The sequence below is a fragment of the Urocitellus parryii genome, chromosome 14, assembly GCF_045843805.1.
Source record: "Urocitellus parryii isolate mUroPar1 chromosome 14, mUroPar1.hap1, whole genome shotgun sequence".
Classification (NCBI taxonomy): Eukaryota; Metazoa; Chordata; class Mammalia; order Rodentia; family Sciuridae; genus Urocitellus; species Urocitellus parryii.
The window spans coordinates 57,543,030-57,570,038 of NC_135544.1; the positions used below are offsets into that span (position 1 = coordinate 57,543,030).

General features: G+C 43.2%; 2 protein-coding genes across 9 annotated transcripts in view; one reads left to right on the forward strand and one right to left on the reverse strand.

Moving 5' to 3' along the window:
• Positions 1-15,310, forward strand: part of Ints9 (integrator complex subunit 9) — a 91,911-nt gene extending 76,601 nt beyond the window's left edge. For 2 of the 3 annotated variants that reach the window (XM_026398872.2, XM_026398873.2), the window contains exons 12-17: positions 82-253; positions 3,590-3,714; positions 6,092-6,259; positions 9,029-9,127; positions 10,153-10,293; positions 12,116-13,475. In XM_026398872.2, coding sequence (XP_026254657.2) covers positions 82-253; positions 3,590-3,714; positions 6,092-6,259; positions 9,029-9,127; positions 10,153-10,293; positions 12,116-12,292 — 882 coding nt within the window. In that variant the 3' untranslated portion in view covers positions 12,293-13,475. Of the gene's footprint in view, positions 1-81; positions 254-3,589; positions 3,715-6,091; positions 6,260-9,028; positions 9,128-10,152; positions 10,294-12,115; positions 13,476-14,927 lie in introns of those variants that run through there. The other variant, XR_013342394.1, reaches the window with a different exon arrangement.
• A 7,416-nt stretch (positions 15,311-22,726) lies between these two features.
• The window catches only part of Extl3 (exostosin like glycosyltransferase 3), a 103,385-nt gene continuing 99,102 nt past the window's right edge, over positions 22,727-27,009 (reverse strand). For all 6 annotated transcript variants that reach the window (XM_026398842.2, XM_026398839.2, XM_026398843.2 and 3 more), the window contains one exon: positions 22,727-25,798. In XM_026398842.2, the coding sequence (XP_026254627.1) occupies positions 25,589-25,798 (210 nt within the window). In that variant the 3' untranslated portion in view covers positions 22,727-25,588. The remainder of the gene's footprint in view (positions 25,799-27,009) is intronic.

Below are 27,009 nucleotides of genomic sequence, written 5' to 3' on the forward strand. Positions count from 1 at the left end.
CTGCACATTCTCCCATACTTTGGTCTCCACTCAACCCACACAAGCTAACAGCTCTTTGTATGTTTTTAATATGTATTCTAGCTCATTCAGACCAATAAGCTGAAGCACTACCCCAGCATCCATGGAGACTTCAGCAACGACTTCAGACAGCCTTGTGTGGTGTTTACTGGACACCCTTCCCTCCGATTTGGGGACGTGGTCCACTTCATGGAGCTCTGGGGAAAATCCAGTCTCAACACTGTCATATTTACAGGTAAATTTTAAACAACACCCTACCCTTTGTTCTGGGGTCATTAGTGGATGTTCCTGCAAGGTTGAGACCCAGGGAAGGATTTGACTTTAAGGCATAAATACAAACATTATGTACAAAAGAATTAAAAACCAGAAGCAAAGGAGGAAGAAAGAGTACAGCAGCATGAGCTGATAGGTAACTGTATTGAACACGATTTTCTATACTGGGGATCAAACTCAACACCTGTATATGTAGTCAGGTGCTATACCACTGAGGACATCCCCAGCTCTTGAACACAGTTTGTATATCTGCTCTTCTAAGATTTTTCCCTGAGATAGAATTCGGCTGAACTGCTTTTTGGTAGCACTTAGTAAGAACTGCAGCAATTCTAGTAACCAGTCTTTACCTTTTAGGAACTGTTTACTAGGACAGATCTTTGTCCTTCAACTGTACATTACTCTGGCTTTCACTTGTTCTGGAGACACACACTTTAGGGAAGACAACTTCTTTAGTAAGGTTGAGTAGGGGATTGGCTGAAGTCACTGTATGTCATTTAAGATCTTCAAACATCCTTGGGTTTTGGAAATCTTACAAAGTAAAATTTTACAAAGTAAAAAACTTTGGTCTAAAATCTTATTCCACTTGATGTAACCTCAGCTGAGCCACCTCTGAAGCCTAGCTTTCCTCTCAGGAAATGGGATTGCTAGTAGCCTCCTCTGTGGGTAATTAGGAAGTGATATAGGCAGGTCCTCTGCACAGCACCTACATGCAGCAGTTCTTGACAAAGTAGCCATCATCTTCCTCTTCTTGTGAATTCTGATTACTTTAAAACTTGTGTTTGGGGGTAGAGAGTCTAATTACCCCAGAAGCATTAGAGGCATGGACAATCAGTGGCCCCAACCAGAGGCTACCAAGAACATGGCTATAGTCAAGCAAAGTTCTTGCCTTGTTGCAGAGAGGTAGAACTGCAGAGAGGTAGAACACACACCACAGGCACGCATGTGGTTAAAAAGAACTTGTAGGATCTGGGCTAGAGCTAGGTAATTTGAAGTTATTCATTGATGTTGAGCTTTTTCTGCATTAAGTGCTGTCAGGACCCAAATCTGCAGCTGGGCACCTTAGTGATTTTCTTCTCCAAGGCAAGAGGAATAGAGCCAGGATAGGTTGATGTTTGCTCAAGAAGTGGTTGGGAGAGTCTTGTTCTTTGTATGCGGCCCTGATTTTGGAGGGGTCTTGCTTAGTGGCCTTGTCTGATGATGTTGTTGTTTGAATTTATTTGTATCCAGCAGGACACTGTGGTTCAGTCATGGGTGCCAGGCCAGCCCCTGCTAACACCCTGGCTAAGCAGAAAGCACCTGGAAAGCTCCCAGCCTTCAAGGGCTGCTTTTCTCCTTTCTCAGAGCACCTTGGGCCAAAGGCAGGGGAATTCAACCATAAGACATAGATTTGCAATACCTGGAACTTGGCCACTGCCAGATTTTTGCTGAGAAGGTTGTCCAGGGAATGAATGTGTGGTAGGACTAAATGTGTTTCTTCTGCTCCTTTTGATAAGTTGTGAATGACATGACAGTAGTTGATATTTTCAGGCACATTAACCCTTGTATGAACTTTTTACTTCAGCCAACCAAATGCAAAAGCAAAGATCATGACTGCTCTTTGTAAAGAGCATTAAACTTGTTTGTTGGGCTTCCGGAGCAATTGGGTCTTTTCTGAAGTTTGCTAAGTGTGAGAGGCTACCTTTTCACTTGGAATCTTTGCCTTGAGTGGCCTGTGCTTGCCTCATTTGGTGGGTTCTGAGAATTCTTTGAGAAATCTGACCCACTGGAGGTGGTAATCTAATGTTTGGAAGTTCGGTCAGTTGTCCTGAAGATTGGAGAAGTTAGTGTGCCAGGAGAGCACAAGCCCATGCTCTGTGAGAAGCAATGATCTCACTGAGAATCAAACTATCACTTAGCACATGAGCAGTGAGCCTGTTCTGTTGGCTCAAGCTAGGCAGCTCACTAGAGTGGAGTGAACAGTCCTTGCCAAGCAGACTGCAGTGGTCTCCAAAAAAAAAACTGTGATGTGACAAGAGTTGCTCACAGTCTCAAGAGCTAGGCTTCCTGGCAGAAGTGTGGCAGTCTCAGCAGAAGAGAGACTGAGCTCAGGGTCTGTTCAATGGCATTTAGGTGCCTTCTGTCTGTAGGTGGCCATGATGGTGATTTATCTTGGGCCTGGGTATTAACATTGAGCACCTGATGTGATGTGATTATGTGGTCTCCACCAGGCCTCTTTACTGTGAGGTTACTGTTTTTCTCTTTGTGTTTAATCAAAATCTTACAAAGGAAACTTAGAGAATTTCCAATATATCCTTTCTGCTTCAAATTTTATGAGTACTTTAGCATTTATCAATGATTCTGGTCTAAATAAGTTATTACTGCCATGACTGCCAAATTATTTTTTTTAATCATTTCTACTAGTTGGTGTTATGAAGAACTTTCTTTTATCTCCCATTTTTTTGTTGTTTTTTTGTTTATCCCCTTATCTCATCAACCTCACTGTGTTGAAAACTTTGAGCCCAGTCCCATGTCTCCCATTCTAAGTCCACCCCACAGAGTTTCTCCCCAGCCTTTCCCTTTGCTTATCTGGAATTCATTTTCCTCCCATAATCCACTCTATACTTCCTTGCTCACTCTTTCACACTGGCCCTCTGCTTGGCCCTGACCACACCCATCTCCACCTTGCTTGCCTGTTCCTCTTGTTGTCTACACATTAAAATCTCCTTTTTGAGGGTACACTTACCACACTCATGGTGGAATTGTTAGCTAGTATGACTAGTATGGAAATCAGCAACAGAGGTTGCTCAATATGAACAGCTATACCACTCCTTGGTAATTATTCTGAGGAATTAAAGTTATCATATTGTGGTAATACATGCATACCCATGTTTATAGCAGCAGTTTACAATAGCCAAGTTATAGAACCAGCTTAGGTGTCCATCAACAGTTAAATGAATAAAGAAAATGTGTGTATACACGGTGGAGAGCATAAATAACAAAATTATGTCATTCGTAGGAAAATGGGTAGATGTGGAAAACTCCATGCTGAGATAAGCCAGCCTCGGAAAGTCAAGGGTCATATGCTTTCTATCATATGCAGAAGCTAGAGAGAAAAAAAGGAAAGACAATGGACCTCATGAAATAGAAATGAGACCATTAAAGAAAAAGTATCAGGGGAGTGGGTGTATCAGGAGGTAGGGGAATGATGTAGGCCAATACACGCTCCAAGCAGGTACCAGTACATCACAGTGAATTCCCTATTGTGTGTAGTCACAATGCACCAATACAATTATTAATTTTCTTTTTGTACTGTCCTTAGAACCAGACTTCTCATACCTGGAAGCACTGGCTCCCTACCAGCCCCTGGCCATGAAATGCATATACTGCCCCATTGATACACGACTAAATTTCATCCAAGTGTCGAAGCTGCTTAAAGAAGTGCAGGTAACAAAGAAAATTGTGCCAGCATCTTCACATGGTTGTGTCACCTCTGTGTAGCTTGCACATCCACATTGAGGGGTGGGGATACCTGCCTGCATGGGAGCCCCTGGCGGCCTTAGTCCTCACCTGTCTGCAGAGGGCTAGGATATTTGCTGGTTAACCTTTAGACTTACTAGTAATGATCTTCACATCCTAAAAGAAGTTGCTATGCTAAAGAACTCAAAAGTAGAAGGGAAAAAAAAAGCATGAACCACCAAATTAATTTTTTTTGGTGAGGGAAGGGGTTGCCAGGGATTGAATTCAGGGGCACTTGACCACTGAGCCACATCCCCAGCCCTATTTTCTATTTGATTTAGAGACAGGGTCTCATTAGTTGCTTAGTGACTCACTAAGTTGCTTAGTCTGGGTTTGAACTTGCAATCCTCCTGCTTCGGCCTCCTGAGATTACAGACATGCACTACCACCCCTGGCTACCAAATTACTTTTGATAAAGTATCTGCTTAAAAGCAAATTGTTATGCTAGGCATAGTGGCACATACGTGTAATCCCAGCTAGTCAGGGTCTTAGGAAGACCCTGTCTCAAAATAAATGTAAAAGGCTGGGCTGCAGATGAGCAGTAAAGTACTCACCTAGTATGTATGAGGAGACCCTGGGTTGGATCCCCAGTGCCACAGAAAGAGAAAAAAAACACAAGCAAATTGTTGCTGCCCCACTGCCAAAAGTCATTCTAGAAATATGTTCACTAAGTTTAAAATAAAAAATGAAATTAAAAAATAGAAATATATTCACTAAAAACAGTTTGTTTGAAATGTGTATTGGACCCTTGTTAATACCTGTTACCGTTCACAGAATTGGTTTTGTTTGGTATGGGTTTTGTTGTTTTCATTTTTTATTTTCTGTCCTAGAGAAGGGGAAGTTGGGGTGAAGGGGGAGCAGAGAGGCAAAGTCACTGCACTATGACAATAAGTCTTTTGGCAGTTGGGAGTGGGGTGCTTGATTAGAATTTCAGGGGAGACCACTGATGACAGGTGAGAGGAAGGCTTCTGATTTCCTCTTACTTCAGCATCTCCAGGAACGTAAATGAGGTGTCATGGGGCTACCTCTGGCCTTAGCTGCTCGGTTAGGGAAGTGGGATTAGCTGTTTCCTTTTCCAGGGTTAGATCAGAAGCACTCTTTCCTCCTCTTTATAGAATCTGTATCATCAGGATGGGTTTGAACTTGCAGTCCTCCTGCTTCTACCTTTACATAAAATGCTAGGGCAGGGTGACAAGAAACAGCTAAAGTGAAAAACCTCAGGCAAACAGGGGGAGTGGAATCTGGTGCTCACCAGTTGCTGGCCCTAAATGGAAAGAATATGGGTTTTTTCTAGGCATGATGAGAGAGCCCACTTTGGCTCGTGGAATGATTTGACACCCACTGTGTGCTCATCAACATGCTGGAAAGAATGGTTAAGAACTTGGTTTTTTCCTTTACATTAAATAACTTTAAATCCCAGTCCCTAAGCCCACTGTGTGCTCTTTATACTCCTCAGTCATATGCCAATATTGGAAACCAGAGGCCAGCTGGTCTCTATTTTAGAAGAAACAAACCTGGAAGAAGTCCTCAGGCTGTGACTGTGGAGTCAGGGCTGTGAGATCAAGTTACCTTCCAATTAGGAGGAAGAGCAAAGGACAGTTTGAGGGAGTATTTGCTCAAAAGAAAAAATGTTGTATTAAGTCCAAACCAGTTTAGCCTTTTGGAAATCCTTATTCCACACCCTTAAGAGGAAGCAGAGATAACACAGTGACCATTTGTTTACAGTTGTGATATTTGTCCAGACTAAACATTGGTTTGTTTTTCTCTCAAGATTTAAAATAAGACTTTTTTTTTTAATGTTTCATCTCTGATTCATCGTCTACACAGCTGAGCACATGATACCTTTTGACCTGCAGGGAGCATAAGAAACTGCAAACCCAGAACCAAACCAGCATGAAAAGAGCTTGTTAGTAGCTGACGTGTGGGAAGTGTTACAGGAGGAGCACGACCTCAAGGAGCTTAGCGACCAGTTGGTAGTAGACACATGGATGTCACCATGAAAGTTACTTAAATATAGTGAAAAAAATAATGCAAACTGAGGCATCAGTCCTTCACTCATAGGCACAACCAGCAACTCAGAGCTTTTCTCTGGAATGTTGATTCTGCTTTCCCCAAAACCCTCTCCTCTCTCTTCCTCCCATCAGTTAGTTGGGTTTGAGAAGATGAGAGTTCCATATGGCCTGAAAGCAGCAGGCCTGAGCATCCAGGAAGCTGGGCAAGGAATGGGCTCCTGAGTGGGATGCTCTGTTCATAGCTGCCTCTGCTTTCCTGTTTTCTCCCTTGACCCTGTTCTACTGGTCCTCAGCCCCTGCATGTGGTCTGCCCTGAGCAGTACACCCAGCCACCCCCAGCCCAGTCACACAGGATGGACCTCATGATCGACTGCCAGCCCCCAGCCATGTCCTATCGTCGGGCTGACGTCCTCGCCCTGCCCTTCAAACGTCGATATGAAAAGATAGAAATCATGCCAGAGGTGAGCCATTCTTTTTCTCATGGTTAAATTCAGGTTTCCCACTTGAGTCTCTGAAATAATTGTCCCAGAGGTGGCTTTCTTTTGAGTTTGTGTCAAATATGAATGAACCAAAGAAAAGAAAAAAAGCCTCCTAAGCAACTGGGAAGAAAGGTGGGATCATCAGGGTCTCCTGTTAGTGCCGGGCAGTGCGCTCCCGCAGGCCTCGTCAGGGTCGGCCCTGGAGAGTGGGAACACTGGTACCTGCCCTGTCCTTAACTGCCTTATAGCTGTAGTTTTCCCCATCCTTTCTGAACTGCATTGAGTCAGGGACAAGTTTCACTGCTCTCAGAGATGGAGGCGATAAGAATGACCAGAAAAGCAGAGGTTTAAACTTATCACTTGTATCCATTTTAGTATAAAAATGATTGTCCTTCTCTATCAGAGTCTGGATATGTAGTTCTGTGAAATCTTGGCTTCTGCTTTAACAGCAAAAAGCATATTGTACACATGGAACAATCTGAATGTGTTGTGCTTAAGTGACTCGACTGAGAGGAAGGCAGCAGCAAAGGTGAATGACCCCTCCCAAAGTGACATCCAGGAGCATGGTTGGAGGCTGCTTCTGTCTTCCTTTTGCCTCTTAAGACAACTTGAATGGGTTTTAACAGATATTACAGGGGAATAGGCAAACTCATTGTTAAAAATCAGTGTACCCAAAAGTCTTTTGGGGTTTTGAGGTTCAGATACTGTATCCAGATTTTGGATGAGATCAAGGTCCTGAATGTTGTCTTTTTCCATGGCCTGACAAAGCTGGTGTAGATTCAGTCCTGGTACATGGATTTCTTTCCAGAATTAACCAGGGTGGTTTTCTTAATTAAGAACAATAGATTAAAGAGAACCAAGCCAGTTTTAATAATTAATTTAGATAAAATTGATTCAGCAACACAGAACTAGTTTTTAAATGCAAGCCATACGTTTTTTATGAAGATATAAGTAGACAGTCATCATGTTTAATAGCCACTGTTGCCTGCTGCAGCTCCTTGGGAGGGCATCCTCCCAGGGCAGAGCGGCCAGCAGTGTGTGTTTAGGCAGCTACAGTGAGTCCAGGCGTGGGGAAGGCAGGTGAGGACAATGCACCTGGCCGGCAAGGGGCCTTCTGACATGTAGGCCAGACCCATGTGCTGTCACACATGGTAAATCTTTGTCTTTGGAAAAGGGATTTAACTGCTGAAAATAATTTTTCAACAAAAGTTATTTGTAATAACATCTAGTGATCAAGCTTGGTGAAATATGGCACAAACTGAATTTTAATTTCAAAGCAATGAAATTCATCTTCTTATATTTGGTTATAAAAATTTTTTAAAGGGGAAATCAAAGACATGTTAAGCTATAAAGTTCTGGAAAGACACACAGATACATATACATATATATATATACACACACACACACACACAGCTTCTCAAGCTGACTATTTGGAAGGTCTTTTGAATGTCTGTAGTCTAATAATTCTTTTTAAAGGAAAAATTTGTTTTAGTTGGAGCTTGTGAATTCAACAACTCAGACTTGTCTTGGCTAAGCAGTTTGTAAGTGTAGCTCATTCATGAGAGAGGTGCCACAGTGACTAGTTCATTGTCGTCGTGGGTGCCCCCATACCCCCACCACAGCTCTCCGGGTAACACATCAGTCCTTCAGTGCAGCCTCCACAGTTGTCCTTCTGAATACTTCAACTGGAACTTTAAGGTAATGGCTGATTGGTTTAGACTCCTAGTTGCCCAATCCATTAGGTTAATAGCATCTTCATTGGATTGGTTTTGTTTCAGTAATTTGGCTCTCATGATAAACTTTTTTTTTCACCACTAGGGGAGAATTGAAAGCAGGTTTCCCACTCTAAAAAGGAAATTTTGGTTTTGTTGTTAACATAGAAGTTGGGCTCATTATTCCCACTTCTAATTTTATAGTGATTTAATATATTTTAGCATTTTATTTTTCTCATCTTAAAATAAAAGACACTGGCCTGGGCACTTGGGATTATTTTTGTCTGACATTTGACAGTGGCTGGGGTTGAAGGCCTACATTTAGATTTCAATACTCTTGGCCGTTAGGCCTCAAACTTTCTGGTCTCAAGACTTCTTAAAACTTAGGATCCGTGGGAGCTTTTGTTTGTGAGGGTTAGAGCTATTGATATTTACTATATTACAAATTCAAACAAAGACACTTAAAATGTTTATCAGTTCATTTAAAAATAATGCAAACCCATGATATGTTAATGTTATTAAGAATAAGGACAAAAAAACAAGTCCCAACACTAGAAATAACGCTGTTGGATATCTGCTTGATATTCATGTGAGAACTGAGCGTGTGGTGGCATTGTGCCTCGGGGGCTTTTTCACCTGACCCTAAGTATGTGGTTAAGGTTATTCCAAAAGCTTCAGTTTTAAGGACTACATAGTGATCTGTCATAAATGTATCATATATTTAATTATTCATTTACTAGTGGGCATTTATTACATTTTTTGTTTCCCTATATTGTAAATACTTTAAATTTGTAATTCTTTTTCTTCCTCAAAAGTTATTTGGTCATTTTAGACTGCAATTCAAAGGAGAAAATAGTAATGATCTTCACTAGAGATTCAGCCTCTTGCGTGATTTGGTACCCTTTCCACCAGGCTGAGCCTTTGGGGTCATCATCTACCAGGAAGGTGGGGCCAAAACCCAGTGGCCTCCTCACTTCAGACCTTGGACACCTTCCCTTCTGATCAGGGAGCCCACCTAAAACCCCACATTTCCTTTCAGCTCGCGGATTCCCTGGTGCCCATGGAGATCAAACCCGGCATCTCCTTGGCAACTGTCTCAGCTGTGCTGCACACTAAAGATAACAAGCATGTGCTTCAGGTACCTCGGGCAGGTGGGGAGCTGGGTGGGGTCCCTGCAGAGACCCTCTCCTCAGGATGGTCTTGGCAGCTGAGCCAGCTCCCTAGGAAACATTTCCCAAAGTAGCAGAAACTGGAGACCAAGCTACTTAGTGCATATTTGAAGCAAAGATGGCACTTCTTTTTTTAATATTTACTTTTAGTTGTATTTTTTTATTATTTTTATGTGATGCTGAGGATGGAACCCAGGGTCTGGCACATGTGAGGCGAGAGCTCTACCGCTGAGCCACAACCCCAGCCCCAAAGGGTTCCTTTCTACTTTGAGGCCACACATTGTCCTAAGTGGCAGGCACAGCTCTGGAAGCATCAGCATCACTCCCAAACTTCTGTGCATTCCCTGGAGGAGTGTTGGTTGAGCACCTCCCCTCTGCATGGCCAAGTGGGTGCGGAAGGGAGACCTGAGAAGTAGCAGAATGCAAGCACACCCCTCAGACTGTGAAGGCCCGAGGCCTGGCACAGGTTGGTGGCACTTGTCTCTTTAGAATTCCTTTCAGACTTCGAACTCTTACTTTTGTGCCCCTATATCGTGGGCTCCTTGCCACTTAAAATGTTGGCCACTGAGCTGTGTCCTTAACATACATTCTCCTTATTCATACCCCCAAAATCCCCTTAAAATTCTCATTTTATAGGCAGTTTATCTGACTGTTAGATTCTTGAACAAAAGTTTCTTCGGCTAGAAGACGACAAAGCTACATCAGACCCTCCAGCCAGTGTCCTTAACCACTATTAAATTGAATTGATGGGAAATTTAAAGAGAATTTTGTTAAAAAGCACCTAAGATGTTGATCCATGTAGATGGTTTTGCAGTGGCTCAAATGGAGCCCAGCTGATAGCCTGGACTTGGGTGCGTTTTCACACCACTGGTAACTGCAAGTCAGAGAGCCCCCACTACCTCTACATCAGAGGAGAGGCTTCTGCAGGACACAACAAAACAGATGTCTTAAGAGGAAGTGCTCAGTGAGCTCTGTGCTTTTTTCCTTGCCCTAGCCACCTCCCAGACCCACCCAGCCCACCAGTGGAAAAAAGAGAAAGCAGCGGGTGAGTGAGGACATTCCGGACTGCCAAGTGCTGAAGCCTCTGCTGAGCGGCTCCATCCCTGTGGAGCAATTCGTGCAGACCCTGGAGAAGGTGAGCAAACACCAGACTGAGTGTGGGCCTGCTGTCTGTTGCTCATGGTCATTCCCTAGCTCCAAGGAACTTGTGTTGCCATTTTCACTGAGATCCCACTGTCCAAAAGCTGTTGTCCTCTAATGTCTCTCTGGTCCAAGGTCAGTCAGGACAGAATCAGCAAAAGGTTTACAGAGTTGAGCCAAGAGAATGCCTTCCTTCTCCAGGTAGCCCTGAACTGTTTCTCACCACCAATCCTGTCCTTCCATCCACTACTGCTAGGTAGCTAGCAAAATGCCTCTCCATACCCACTTGCTATAAAACAGGAAGACTGAGAAACAGCCCATCTTCAAAAACAGGTGAGGCAGGCTAGGGAAGGCTAGGATACACGAGGGTCTATCCGTGCTGGAGCCACACTTTTCCACAGAAAGGCCACTGGCTGTCTAAGTAGATCTAGGTCTCTATTCAATTGAGAGGATTTGGTGTGTCATGGGAGGGGATCAATGATGCTAGGTCCCTGGGAATTGGAAAACGGGTCCAGCAGATAGGGTCAGTCATCTGGGAGCACACTTGTCCTGTCTTTCTGTCTCAGCAGACATCTCTACCCACTGGGCCCCCATGGCTGCTTCTCCCAAAAAAGAGATTTCTTATAACCTGAAAGTTCTCTAATTTTAGCTTCAGCCTCAGGACTTTATAAATTCTAATGCCAACAGTGATTGCTAGAGTGCTTACGAGGAAGGGGAGGGATTGCTTCAAGATGGTGCTGTTGCACGCCTCTTATGAGAACTGTGGTTAACTCTGGTGACTCCTAGAAAGACAAGTCCCCTGCTAAACTATTAATAATCATCTTTGGTTCAAACTAAGTATCTCAATTGCTAACTTCTCTAGCCTTAAAAAATAAAGGCTTCCTCTTGAGTAGGTTTCAGCTTTCAATGTTCTGAACCAGCTCTCCTCAACCCTCTTACATGTGCTTAAGTGATCATATTGGCTCCACCTTCCACATTACATTACAGGGCTCCTGGTCCCTGGTCATGGGCCTGAAGTTTTACTTCTTTTTGAAACACTTGGGAATGACTTGCTTTCCCTGCCTGGCTTATCCACAGACCAACTGTGGGTCCCTGCTGAGTGTTCCCTTGGGCCTGTCTGCCTTACCTCGTAATTGCAAGAGAAATCTCAGTACCTGTCCAAACCCATGCCAGAGCTCAGTGCACAAAATAGTCTCCCCCTAGTAGTGCTCTTCACTTCTTTTTCTAATTTATACCTGATTTGTAAGAAAACTCCATACTTAGCATTAGAGACAGCTGGAAAGATGATTGTCCTGCTGCCTATCTCCTTCCCCCTTGAAAGGGATTTGCCAAATCCCAAGGTCACTGGTACATGCTGTGATGAAGAGCATTTTCTGGGAGCTCACAACAGCTGAAACTTACCATGTGGCCTCTTTGGCGGGCGGGGGGGGCACGCAGGTGCAGAGGCCCAGAATCACCTGGCATCCCAGACTCCTGAACACGGGGCCCTGGATGTGCTCAAGTCACTTACAAAAACCTGAATGGGTTTAACTGGGATGACAAAATGGGTTGTGGAAATTGTCATGTTTTCATGAGATTTTGCATGTCAGGGCCTCTTATAAAGTATATGAAACTATGGTAGGATTCTGTTGCTGTGGTCAGCCCTGTTAATCAAAAGAGTTGTACTGAGGAATATCAAAATGCCTCTTCCTAGAGTTTAGTCAGGCCTAGGAAGTGTCATTTTTAGATCCTGCAGTTTCAAAATATCATCTTCCTTTTCAGTCAGCCCTTACTTTTCAGAGTTCCACCCTCCTCTCCTTTTCTTTCTCCCTGTACAGCATGGCTTCAGTGATATTAAGGTGGAAGACACAGCCAAGGGCCATATTGTTCTGCTCCAGGAAGCTGAGACACTCATTCAAATTGAAGAAGATTCAACTCATATCATTTGTGACAATGACGAGATGCTGAGGGTTCGACTACGGGATCTTGTCCTCAAATTCTTACAGAAGTTCTGAATGGGACATAAGAGCCATTTTCACTCCTGGGATCCTACAGTCCTTCATCATGGCTCCCAGCACTGGCCATCTGAGGAAGGGCAGGAAAGGCCTTTCAGTGTGTCTGGAATCCTCTGGCTTCAGGAATGAAGAGATGGCGCTGGAGGGAAATGAGCTGAAGCTGTGACCAGGATCTTCTAGTCCAGGCAAGAACATCCCCTTTGAACTTTAGAATCATTTTCAACTCTGGTTTTTGAGTAGCTGAGGGGTGACAGAAGCCCTTTCCAAGAGGCTCACAGTGGATAGGGAAGTAAAGGGTGACTGGCTTGTTGTCTCATATGGCCCATGTTTGTTTTTCATGATTCACTGGCTCGGGGCAGGGGAACTAGTGTTTGATTTTATTTACCTGCCTTTAGTGCTGCAAGTAATAAGATGATCCCCCAAAATAAGCCGTCTATCCTTACACAGAATGGCCCATCTTTGTAAATAAAATGTATTTTTATAGAAGTATCTGCATTCTGTTGAACCTACAATTTAAACAATGATTTAGTGGGGGTGGGGGGCAGCGTAAACTAAGAAAATGCCATCGCAAATTTTAGTTTGTGTACATTTGATCATACAACCCAGCATTGTTTACAAAAAAACATTTCTTAAGCTTAAATACCTTTTAATATAATTTACCTAGGCCTGTATGCATGAAAAACACCGACAGAGCCATGATACCAGCCTTGACTTTCCAGGGAGGCCCTAGCAAGTAGTCATATATTGCATAACACCGATGGGTGTATTGTAAGATCATACTACCTGGTGACACTGTAGACTTCTTTATATTAAGCATGATGTTCACCAAGTGACAGAACTGCCTTTCCTGCGGATCCTCAGGGTCTACTCAGATGCCCACAGCCACACAGTGAGGTCCACGTAGTGAGCCACATAGAAAGAATGAGGTCTTAGAGAAAAGTAACCTCTACTGCATTTGAAATAATGCTAGGTATCAATAGTTTAAAGCCAGTTTTTACCAGATCACATCTAATCCCAGTGTAGACTGGAACCCACACTCCAGCTATCTATGTCCCTTGTGGGCCAGGGGAGCACAAGCCTGTGGTGAGCCCAGTCACTGCTCTCAGAGTCTGACTGAAAGCCAGTCAGTCATCCCTCCAGTTCTAACAGCTGAGTTTCACAACAGGAAAATAACGCAGGAACTATTAAAAAAAAAAAAAAAAAAAAAAAAAAAAAAAAAAAAAAACCTCTAGAGAACTAGTGGCTCAGGATTTGTGGAGAGTTGATCTTCAGTTCTCTGGAGTGATTTTATCACTGGGAATGAGTTGTTCTTCAGAGGCGTATTAGATTATGGTTTGGATATGAAGTGCCCCCAAAAGTTCCTGTATTAATGGCAGGAACCTCTAACACCTTGAAGCAAAACAAATTTTTCCTTCTGTAAGTTGTTCTTATCAGGTATTCTGGTCACAGCAATACAAAGCTGACCAACACAAGGAAGAAAAGAACCACCTTATTTTTTCCATTTCCAACTTGGCCAAGCTCAGGCACAAGAATGCTTATGCAGGTTTCTGTTTTCCTATGTATAGATCATTCCTTTGAGGTGCCTAGGATGTTTCAAAAGAAACTATGGGATTCTACCAGCATGGGACAGAGTCAGCCTTAAGAGACTGAAGGGCCATGCTATGAAAATTTAGTTTTGGCCAGACATGATGGCACACATCTGTAATCCCAGTAATTCAGGAGGCTAAGGCAAGATGGCAAGGTCAAGGCCAGCCTCAGCAATTCAGTAAGACCCTGTCATAATATAAAAGATGTGGCTGGAGATATACCTCAGAGGTAGAGCACCTCTGGGTTCAATCCCTAGTACCACCAAAAAAAGAATTTGTTTCCAGGAAGGAAACTGTAAATATGTATCACATGCAGGCATCCTTTATAATGAAACTTTTGAGAAGATCAGAGTTGAATTTTTAAAACATCTTTAAAAATGCAAAAGTATCATAAAGCTCAAAAGAAACCAAAACAGTTGTTTTATATAAATGTCCAGAAGTGCCCTAGGATTTGCCAAAGTCTAACTTTTGTTAAAAGGTTTGACTAGAGAGCCCAAGGCATTGATCCTTTGAGGCATAGTTAAGTACTGAGACCAACAGATCTTAAGTACCAATAAGTCAGCAAATGCTTGACGGGCTGAAGTAATTTATAAATCATGGAGGTTCTCATCAAGTCATCACCACCCTACTTAGTGGCAGAAGACAGAGGTAGAGCATTCTTCAGAGCAGACAGAAAATCTAGAGCTGGCCTTCCCAGTCCCTGAGAAGGAACATCTGAAGTCAAATGTTTGGGAATCAAACTAGGTTGGTTAATAAAAGACCCCAAAAGAAAGGAGAAGCTGCCTATGAGTATTGGAAATGCAACCCTGACTACTGATTGGTACCCACCTGGTCAAGAGTCTGACATCTAGGAAAAACTTGGGGCAAGGCCTTAGCTCAGTCATAGAGCACTGGCCTAGCATGTGCGAGGCCCCTGAGTTCAATCCCCAGCACCTACCACCACCACCACCCTCCCAAAAAAAAGCCAGTGTAATAGTGATTAAGTGTTAATTCATATTAAAGAGTGGAGTGACCTAATTTTGTTATTTATGTCTATTTTTACAAAGTAGTAACGGGTGAGAGAGCACTTCACATTCCTTCACAAGTGGAACAGGAGAATGACACCACCAGCTCACCTGGATTAGGGCCTTTCCACTCTGAACTATTCAAATGTTTTCTTGTCTTTCGGACTCATAAAAGCTCACTGTCCATGATGCTACAGGGGAGCACCTGGAATCTCTCTTGCTTGTAAGCACGACTGGATTCATGAATCTTTGCTGGAATAAACTACTAAATTTTTTGTCTAAAATTTTTCTTTTAACATGTCTTTCCACAAAGTGGTATAGTGGCTGTTTATTTTTGCATTAAAAATTACGCCAAAACTTAGTGGCTTAAAACAAGCATCTCTTGGGGCTGGGGCTGTAGCTCAGTGGTAGAGCACTTGCCTAGCATGTGTGAGGCATTGGGTTCAATCCTCAGCACCACATAAAAATAAAGGTACTGTGTTCATCTACACCTAAAAAAAAAAAATAAAATAAAAAAAGAAATTTAAAAAAAGCATTTCTTTGCTTACCATTTCTGTGGGTCAGGAATCTGGTGTGGCTCAGCTGAGATCTTCTGACTCAAAGGCATCCCTCTTAATGGTCAGTCAGGTGTTGGATGGAAAACAGTTTAAGTAGCTTCTGCCTTCCATATCCTGTGTCAGGATTGAGGAGCTGGCCAGGAGGAGGAGATGGGCCTCCTTGTCTCCTGATCCTAGAGCCTATACCTTTTGGCCTCGTGAGGTAACCTATAAAGGTAGGAATTTGGAGTTTTCTGCAGAAACCAGAGTTGTGGAACCTCCAAAGCTATATGATGGTGTCATAAGATGAGCCAAGCAAACTGGTAGGAGGGACAGGGAGATGCTGTTTGCCTCTTTCCTCTACAGCCAGGAGAAGTGAACACTGACTTCATTGTTTCACACTACCTGTTTCCAGATTCTCTCCAGTGGAACTATACACAAGTAATATTCCTCTTCTTTGAGCCTACAATTCTGCAGGAAGTCACAACTAAGTCCTGAAGATAGGCAGTATACAGCTGAGCCAAAGACATCTATTCTTGCTGTGGGCCAGAGCCAGCATTGATCATGAACTTTCTTTTCTAAAGGTTAAATGCTAGTCTCCACTACTCCCAGGCAGCCCATTACAGATTTTAATCATATCATAAAATATTATTTATGTGTAAGTGTGTGTGTATATTTTGAGTCACAGGACTATACATCTTTGAAAAATGTTTTACCCACATCTTGTCATTAAGCACAGAGACTATTGCTTGTTTCTTACATTGGTATTGGAGGCCCCTGAAAAAAATGGAGACATAATGATTCTTATGTTAGCAGGGTTTTACCCTGTACTCTCCTGCAGTAAACCACAGTAATAATTCCTAACCGTTTATATCTTCCAGATGTACAACTGTAAAATCATTCACAAAAGTGATTCCAAGTTAATAAACATATCACCTAAAATAAGTTGGCTAGCATATTTTATTCAATATTATTTAGTCTGGTAGCTAATTACAGTGCTCACTTGTCAATCAATAAGCACCTTCCAATTGGTGAGCATTTATTAAGCACCTACTACTACATTTTGTGCATTATGCTGTCTCCAATAATTTTAGCTCACTATAATAACAAGACAAAATGAGAGTTTTCCCTGAACAACTCACAAGTACAGAGGAACAAATTTCCAGGACCATAAGTGCTTTGGGGACAGTCTGTATTTTCTATTTGTCTCAACATGAGGCTTTGGGAAAGAAGGGAAGAAAATCTTAGAAATGTGTAAGAATTACACTCCTAATATGCCTTTCGTGGTAGTCAGGTTTTTTGTTGTTGTTTTCCTTTAACTGTAATCTGTAAACCTGAGAACCCAAACATACATGGAAAAATTCCTGTCATTGAAATCACTGTCATTCAAACTATGCTCTAAAATACTAATCTAACCCAGTGCCTCACATTGCTAGGCAAGTGCTCAGTGGAGGGCTTACTAATGAGATAGATGGTAACTGCAATCAATTCTTTTTCAATGTGTACAAAGGTAAATAACAGAATGCACATATAATAAATAGCCCCCATCAGACCTGACGCTCCCACATATAAAATTATAAATCTAGATGCTTCGAGCAGGCAGATTAGATCAAACAGTAACAATACTAGATAGAATGAATAATGATCACACACGTACACATAGAACTGGACTCATTAGCAAGTAAAGGAAAATCCTAGCCCAACTGAAGGATTCAGAACTTAAAGAGAGGAAGAAATGGCAGGTGAGTTTATATCTTCAGGGTAGACTAAAGAGCACTGCAGGATAACTAAACTTGTTCAGAAAACCTGGTTGTAGCACCCTGAATAACAGGATGCAGTTCAGGACAGCCTTGGCTGCTATAATGAGGGGAAGATCCCAGGTCAGAGACTCAGAGCAGGACCTCTGAACTCTGTATTCTGCAGCAATCTCTGGCTGCTCCCTGCAATAAGCCTGCTAAGTATAGGTTGAAAACAAGAACCCACTATATACCACCTGCAAGAAATGCACATTAAACAGAAAGAGGAAGAGCCAAGTGAAAAGAAAGTGAAAGCAGCTGGCACAGCCTCAAGATACAGAACACTGCCCAAGATGACGACAGGGACGGCATTCCTGACTGGTTTCAATAACTCCAAAATAAGGGAAGTGAAAATCAACAGTATTGGTAAGGGGTAAATTCTTACACCAATGTAGTAAAAAGTAACCTGACAAAAGTAATTGGTAAATTAATGGATGACCTGAACAAAACTGTCCAAAACCTTAACCTAATTGATATTTCTTAGATACTATGCTCTATAGCTGCATAACTTCACCCCCTTTTTTTTTTCCAAATGTATATGGTATATTTACTATGAAAGTCATATCCTAGGTGATAGGCCAAGTCTCTCTACATTTAAAAGGTTTGAAATCATATAGAAAATGTTCTCTCAGAACTTCATAAAATATTTCAGAACATGGCAAATCAAACATAATTCTAAAATAATTCATAAATCAAAGAAGACATCCCAAATCAATTAGAAAATGTTTTGAACTGAGTGATGATAAAAATAACAGCTCAAAATTTATATCACACTGTTAACATAGTGCTTAAAAGGAAATTTATAGCTTTATTGTTCATAGAAAAGACATAAAATTGACCTAAATTTTCACTTTAAGAAACTATACAACAAACTGAACCCAAAGAAAGTTGAATGAAAACAAACAAAAATCAACAGAAGGGGCTGGGGTTGTAGCTCAGTGGTAGACCGCTCGTCTAGCATGGGCGAGGCCCTGGGTTCGAGCCGCAGCACCACATAAAAATAAATTAATTGGGGCTGGGGATGTGGCTCAAGCGGTAGCGCGCTCGCTTGGCATGCTCGGGGTGCTGGGTTCAATCCTCTACACCACATAAAAATAAGGACGTTGTGTCCACCTAAAACTAAAAAGAAAATATTTTTTAAAAATTCTCTTTTAAAAAAAAAAAGTAACTATGATATTTAAAGCAATCTTGGAGAAGACGAGCAAAGTTGGAGGACTCATACTGTATTTCAAGGCTAACTAGAAAGTTACTAATGAAGACGGAACGGTACTGGCACAAGGAGTCATCGGAACAGGAGAGCTCAGAAATGTTCAGTGATGACTTTGTCTCAGCACAGTCCCCAAATCAATCCCATGGAGAAAGTAAAGTCTTCTTAACAAATGGTGCTGGAATGATTAGTTAGCCATATTATATATATATTTATATATATATATATATATATATATATATATATATATATATATATATATATATATTTGTAGATGGACACAACACCCTTATTTTACATGTGGTGCTAAGGATCTAACCCAACACTTCTAGGCAAGTACTCTGCCACTGAGTCACAACCCCAGCCCAAGATAGCTGTATTAAAAAAAAAAGAATTAGAACCTTGATCGCTACCACTTACCAAAGTATAAAAGCTAACACCAAAAACTTCTAGTAGAAAAATATATAATAACACCATATTCATAATTTAGGGTAGGCACAGGTTTCTTAAGGCCCAGAAAGCAGTAATAAAGTTAAAATTATCTTATCAAAAATCCCTCATTTTATCTCTTTTGATGAGATTAAAAATTATCTCATCAAAAATTTCCCACAAGCTGGGAAAAATACTTTGTTACACAAGATGTACCTGGGCATGGACTAATTGTCCAGGGTAAAGAACACCTGAGGGCTGGGGCTGCGACTAGGTAGAGCCCTAGCATGCGTGAGGCACTGGGATCGATCCTCAGCACCACATAAAGTAAATAAAGACACTGTGTTATAGTCATACCTATAACTAAAAAATAGATATTTTTTAAAAACCCACCTAGAACTCAAGGACAATGTATCCATAGGATGGAAGGTTATTCAGTGATTTTAAAAAAAGAAATGAGTATCAAATCATGCAACGGAATTAAGGAAACTTGGATGTATAGTATTAGGTGGAAGAAGCCAACATAAAAAGGCTGTGTGCAGGAGGACTCCAACAGCGACATTCTGGGAAAGGCAAACCTGGACTGGAGGGTAGGGAGAAGTCAACGGGTGGCTCACAAAAACGAGGGCCTTTCAGGCAGTGAGACGTTCCATATGGAATGGTAATTGTAGAAACATGTTGTAATACATTTGTCAAAAACTAAACACACAACATGAACAGTGGACTCTGATGCCAACTTTATGACAAATGTGTCACTAAACAATCTTTTCATGGACAAAAAAATTATACAGATACTTCATAAAGGAAATATACATAAATGATATAAGCCTATGATAAATGCTTAGCATCATTGGTCATCAAGGAAATGCAAATTGAAACTTTACGATACAATCATCATTCACTTTCCAGATCTGCTAAAATCAATCAAGAGGACCAATCCATACCATCTCATGGCAGTGAGGACGCAGAGCTAGAACACTTCATTGCTGGTAGTACAAAATCAAACATTCACTTTGCAAAAAGATCTAGCAGTTTCTTATGAAAGCAAACACACTTGAGTCTACCCTATTGCCCAATGTTCCACTCAGGTATTTATCCAAGAGAAAGGAAAGGCCTTGTACATGAGTGTTCACAGCAACTTTATTCATAAAGACCAAAACTGGAAAGAGCCCAAGCATCTGTCAATAAAATGGAAAGATTTTATTATATCCCTACAAGGGAATACTGCTCTGCAATAAAAAGTACCAGATGAACTAACACCTACAACATTGGATGGATCATGAAAACACTGCTAAGTTCCTGGAAGCCTCATACAAATAAAAATTGTATGATACCATTTACATGAATTCCAGGATAAGGAAAACTATTCAAGATGGAAACAAATAAGAGCATTACTTGTCTTCAGGTGGTGAGGGTAGGGACTGACTGGGAACTTTCTGGATTGAGCAACGTTCTATATCTTTAGAGGGGTTTGGGTTATAGAGTGTATGAGTCAAGAGAATGCACACTTAGGATTTGTGCATTTTAGTGTGCAATTTTTTCATTAAAAACAGAAACAGCAGCTCAGAAGTTTGAGGCAGGAGGATCACAAGTTCAAGGCCAGTTTCAGCAACTTAGCAAGGCCCTAAGCAACTCAGCAAGTCCCTGTCTCTAAATAAAAATTGGACAGGGGATGTGGCTCAGTGGCTAAGCGCCCCTGGGTTCAATCCCAGTACAAAAACCAACCCCCCAAAAACCATATTAACTTCCAATTGATGTATGTGCTTATGTATTTAGAAGCAAGTATACTGATGTCACTAGCTTATTTGGCAATGTACCAAAAATAGGACAGATGAAAGGATGAGCCAGGGTGGATAAGTGGCTGGGGATGGAGAGGTAGACTGCCATAAGTCAAGTGGAGTCAGATGGCAGGTGGGTACACGGTTTATGTTTTTATAATAAGATATTGGAGCCAATAGTTTTAATATTTATTAGTTGTAGATGGACAGAATGCCACTTACTTACTGATTTGTTTTTATGTGGTGCTAAGGACCGAACCGAGTGCTTCTCACATGCTAGGCAAGCACTTTTCCACAGAGCTACAACCCCAGCCCTGGAACTAATACCTGAGATAAAATTTAAATAATTTTATGCTGACGGCCCTTCAATTTATTGACCAGGATTTGTAGTTTCATAAACATAAAGCCAAATATAGAAAGATCTAACAATTTGCCTAATTAAACAGATCAGAAAACAGATGAAATTAAATAGCAAATCAAACCTGGCCCTGGCAGGGCTTCCCATGCTCTCCAGGCCTTCAAATCTAGACACACTATCTTACTCCCTTCATCAAGGAGATCGGAGGGCTAGCTCAGTGTTAGAGCATTTGCCTAGCATGCTTGCTTCTCAGCACCAGGAAAACAAAAACAAATTTTTTTTTAAATAATAAGTGGGTCTGAGGCTTTCAGGGGTGGAGGCTTCCTGTACCTGGCGCCTGGCCCTGGCAGTACTCAGGCACTGTTCAACTTGCTGCCAGGTGTGACTTTGGTAGGACCCTCTTCAGTTCCTTAAAGAATTAATTCATCAGAAAACCACCTATTAGGTGCTGTATTCCCAGGAAGCTTTCTCACGATGCCAGGGTAGTGGTAACCTATCACCATTCAGGAGGCAGTGACCATAGTCAGCCAGCCTGTGGCTCTGATAGGAGACACAGGGACAACAGACACTTCTGAGGAGGCATCCTGAGGGCTGTGCTGCGGACAAACCATGAACAAAGCCCTGGCACTCAAAACAGATGGGATGCAGAAGAGCCACCAAGAAGTTTGCAGGATTTTACCGAAAAGAGTTAGTTTTCACTGTGTGCCATATGGCGGGCTCTTTACTTCTTTATACCATATGATAAGCAGAATTTTTGCCATCTTATTGGTTAAGCCCTGAAATAGATGAATTGCTCTCCACTAATGTCACAGGCAACACAGGATTTGAGCACATGTACACTACTCCTGAGCCCATAACCCCAATCACAGCATTATCCTTCTTAATAGCATTTTTGTAAACACAAGCCTTCAACTTGAGTGACAGGCACATCACCAGCTGGCAGAAACCCCTTGGGGTACCTGGGTAGACTGGAGCCAGAAGTGAGCACATTTTCTCCATGTGCAGTGAGACACACTGCCTGGGGCCTCATGTGCTTCCTCAAGTCCTCTGGGGCTGGGCAGGTGGTAACAAGGAGATCCTTGGGTGGCAGCCGCCTCAGGTCCATTCTCTAGACTGACCCCACAGCTGCTGCAAATGAGTCTGATCAACCTCAGCCCTGCTTCAACAAGCTTTGATTTTGAGCATTCTTAGATGGCATCGCAACCCAAGCTCCCATCTCTTCCGTTCTCCTCCATGACTCAGGGTATGCTTCTGACACACAGTCATATGGAAGTTCTAGAGTTGTAGACTCCAAAGGACTAGGCTGTGATACTGAAGCAGCAGCAACTAGCGGTGTAGGTAGAGGTGACTCCTGTCAGTCACATGATCCACGTGCTGGGCCACGGACACTTAGCTTCCCCAGCACAATATACCAAACTGACGCTCTTTAAAATTCCTGTGGGAAAATGCAGTCTGAATGTACACCACAGTCCCTGAAATAAGTGACACCTGAATGCGTGTCTGGTCAAAATGACTCATCCCAGAAATGGATGCTGGAAAGGTTGCCTGGACCCATCCATACACGTTTGGCATCCCCTCAGCCAGACTCCAAGCAGCTCCAAGACCTGTCACACAGCCCACAGCCTGACTTGGGACTGCTGCCGGCTGACCATGCACTGGTGACCACCTGGAATCAGGCCAGCACCTTGGTTCACTCTTCTGTCCCTGCTGAGGAAAATCACAAAGAGACTTCAAAGCTGCTTGAGTTAAAGTCTCCATTTATTTTTGTTTTTTGTTTTGTTTTTTTACAAAAAACATAAGACCATTGTGCTCATGATTGGAAAAGGGGTGGATGGATGCACACGGCATGATACCAAAGAGCCCCCTTCAAAGCAGCATCTGGAACGAGGTGCTCCCTGGGCACACCCAGGCAGCTCCTGGACAGATGGCTCCCAGCCATCCAGCTCCTCTTCCTGGACAGGACCCGTTCAGGGTCGGTGAGTCTTATGTGAGGCGCAGCCCCCACCAAACAGAAGCACTGCTGGGGACAAATACGCAAGGCCTGTGAGCACCTAGGAGGCTGTCACCAAGCTGGGCAGTCCTTGCCCTCAACGTGAAGAGCAAGCTGGCTAGCTGGAAGCAAAGCTGTCTCATCAAGAGCTGAGGCCATGGAACAAGTCCTCCAGAACACAGCCAAGGAGGGCTGCTTCCCTGTGTCAGAGTCCCCACTATCCGGTGTCCCACAGTAAGCAGCATCAAAGGTAGGGCCCAGGGACTCTCCCAATCCCATCCTGCAGACAGCAGGCATTCCCAGGAGCACCTTCCTAAGAAACATGCATGTCCAACTGCTTTCCCCTCACTGCTGAGGACAGTGCAGGAACAGGTCAGTGTCCACCAGGGGTCCTTCAAGTCAGTGTCCTGTCAGTCCCAACAGTGCTATCCCTGTTTGACCCTCCCACATCACAGCCTCCCTACAGCACATTTTGATGGTATCCATGAATGAACCTCATGGAGGGACCCACGGATCTGCCCCCACTGAAGCGGGTGGGGTCCTGCCACACAGACAGCTCTTCCCCAGGTCTCCACTGCATCCTCACATTAAAAGAAACAAAATAGCAGCCACATATATAGCTCAAAACACCACACTCTTTGGCTCCCCTGACAGAAGAAGGTTACTACTAAAATTAATAGTCCAGAAGTCAAGGACAGGGCAGTTAGAAAGTAGGGTAAAGGGGTCTGGACCCCTTTGCTGGTTGCTGAGAAACATAACCAAATTCCCCAGGTAGCTGCCTTGGCAGGAGCCACAAGATGCCAGTGGGAAGGTGTGGTGATGCCAGCCTGGGAGACCTAGGGCCTGCTGGCCAATGAGGAGAGCTCCCTTGGGTCAAGCCAGCTCTGGAGCTGAGTGGAATCTACAGGAAAGAGCCTGGCTTTAAAACAGTGGAGAACCCATTTGGTCCACACAGGCCGGAGGAGAATGTACCCCAAGAAATAGAAGCACAGGATGTCAAGGTCTAGGGAAGACGGAACTGGCTTAAGGCATGTGATGACCAGGACAGACCTGAGCTTTTGTTTGACTGCTGGGAACCTGTGCTCAACTCCACTTCCAGAAGTGGGGCTCAGAAAAAAACAGTGGTTATGGGCTAAATCCCCAACAAACGACACCAACACCCTCCTGAGTTCCCCCACTGCCACTGTGACCAAAATTAGCTTATTTTACTTTCAGCCCAGGGAACAGAAATTAAACTGGTAGTGGAAACATAACAAACTGTGAACGCCTGTTAAAGTCCAAGGCTGGATTTGAACTGCCCTAGCACATCACAGCCTCCCAATGTCCTAGCACACACCAAACCTCAGGGGGTCCTACAGACAACCTAGCATTAGGGGTCCAAAAACCACAGGTGACAGGTGGAGATCCAGACAGAGGTGGGGGAAGGTGAATTTCACCAAGGTATTTATCCCAAGGCCAAGTGCCTTGCTGCAAGTCTTCTTCCCGGCCAGCCGGGTGGGATCCTCAAAGGTCACGTGCTTGTTGTATGCCAGAGCTAGCAGGCCCACAGGCTATCACAACCACATCTTCAGGTACAGCCTGCAGCTTTCCTGCATCTCATCCAAGAAAACATCTGAAGGAAGCCCCACTCCAGAGGCACATGCTGTTCCCAGGAGGGCCAGCCAACCAGAGCCATTTGGCAGTGCGGGCCTTACTCCTGCCTCATTCTCTACTGCTTTATTCCTCTCTCTCAAATAAGGGAGAGAATGAGAGAGCAGGAGTAAATCCTGGGACAAGCTCTGGCCTAATGACAAATCCTCAACCACTAGACCCAGCAGGTCGCTCCCCACTTAGCTGCTCTCTCCATGGTGCAGATCATCCCCAAGCTCCCTGGAGGAGGAACAGGAGAAGAAGCTGATTACAGATCAACAGCTGGCAAAAGAAAGGGTCAGGAACAGACCACAGATCCAGTCTTGTCCAAGGCCTGGTAAGAAGGCCAAGTCCATCCCTTTCTTTTTTCTGCACTCAGATGTCCCTGGGGCATGGGAGAGGTAAAGGATAAGCCAGGTAACAAGGCCAGAATCCATTTCCTCCAAATTGCAGAACACAAGGAGTCTGGTAGGACCCTCCCACAGAGAGAGGGGCAAAAATTTCAGACTCCTCCCACCAAATATATATATATATATATGTATATGTATGTGTGTGCATACATATGTACATACACATATGCGTGTATATATGCACACATATATAAATAAGCCTTGAATGGCAGATCTGAAACTTTCTCTTTTTAAATAATAATAATAGTTGTTATTGAATTTAAAAACCACAAACCAGCTGTCCTGGGCTTTTGAACTAGTGAGTGACTCTCCAGAGTCCCCATGGTCCTCAGTGTGCGCTATCAGTCAGTGCCCTGTGTGGAAACCCCAGGTCTGATGACCAGGATTCCAGGCCCAGTGTGGCCGACTTCAAGAAAAAGGCAGCTATTTCCTTTCCACTCTTCCCGCTGCCTCTCCCAGCAGAGGGTCTGGGCCACCTACCCAGTGGATGTCCCCAAGGTCCTTAACACCTTGGGAACCTTGGGAGCCATCTCCCTCACTCTCCCCTTCCTCTCCCCAAAACCTGCAATGCCCCTAGATGAACTTGAAGCACTTGGTCTTGTCATGGGGCAGGCGGGTCTTGAACAGCACAGAGTCCACCCTGAACTGAGTATATAGGAGGGGCATGTAACCGTACACCTTGACAAAGAAGTTGATACACTTGTGGCGTTCATGAAAGTGGGAATCATCATGTGACAGGGCCTGAGGGCATCCTGGGCATCGGAAAGTCCATCGTGATGTCACCTGGGAGCAGGGAAGAAAACACAGCGTAAGAATCATAATGCTCAGGTTGATAGGAACCTGGCAGCTTTGCCAACCCAACGCCATTTCCAGTGACACGCAGAACCAATGGCCCCACTCACACAGAAAAAGTCGGAAGCCAGGACATGAGCTCAGGGCTCTTTCCCACCATGTGCATATTTAAAACATTAGTAAGGCATACTTTCCAAATGACCTGAGCTTAACAGATATCAAAGACATTACAACATTTAGTGTTATATGCCTCAGTAATTCTACTTCCAGTATTTATCTTGGTTGCATAGCAAGATGTTAGTAAAATTTTGTTCATTTCATGTTTTTAATAGCAAAACACTGGAAAAGTACCCAACAAATGGGAAGTAGTTAAATGATTATTAAATACTATATGTCCATTTATGGAACTGGAAAACATCATTGCTCATAAAATAAGACAGACTCAGAAAAATCAAAGATCAAATGTTTTCTCCTTACATGTGGAAGCTAGAAAAAAAAAAGGAAAAGAAAGGTGGGAGATCAGATATCATAAATACACAGGGAGGATCAGAGGAGCACAAGATGGTGAAGGGAAAGTCACCTTAAGAATGTCACACACAGAGCTGACGCTAGAATTTATGCTACTTGTGTGTCCTGCAAAGCCTCAATATGCTAATAAAATTTAGACAAGTTTCTAACAGGCAGTGACCCCAGGCACAGGAAGAAACAAATGCAGATTTTCATGGCACACAATCCCAATTCTACTGTCCTTCCTATTCCACCCCACCCCCCAACACACACTTCATTTCTCTTTGTCTAATCCTTTGGACTTCTACTCTTCCCCTCCCCACCCTCCCTTGTTGTGGGTTAGCATCCACATATCAGAGAATATCTGGCCAACATTCCACTCTGCTCTCACTGAACCTGAACTGTTCCTCCTCATCCCAGACACCAGAATCCAACCTTGGAGGAAGTCCTCTAACCTGCAAATCACTCCATTCAACAACAAGATTTTATAACTGCTGGGGGGCTGGGGTTGTGGCTCAGCAGTAGGGCTCTTGCCTAGCACATGCAAGGCCCTGGGTTCGAGGTATTGTATCCAACTATAACTAAAAAATAAGTATTAAAATCTTTTTTTAAAAATTTTTAACTGCTGTTTTTACTAATGCAGTAGTTTCCACCTGTCTTAAATCATGTAACCCATCAGTAAAAACACTGACACT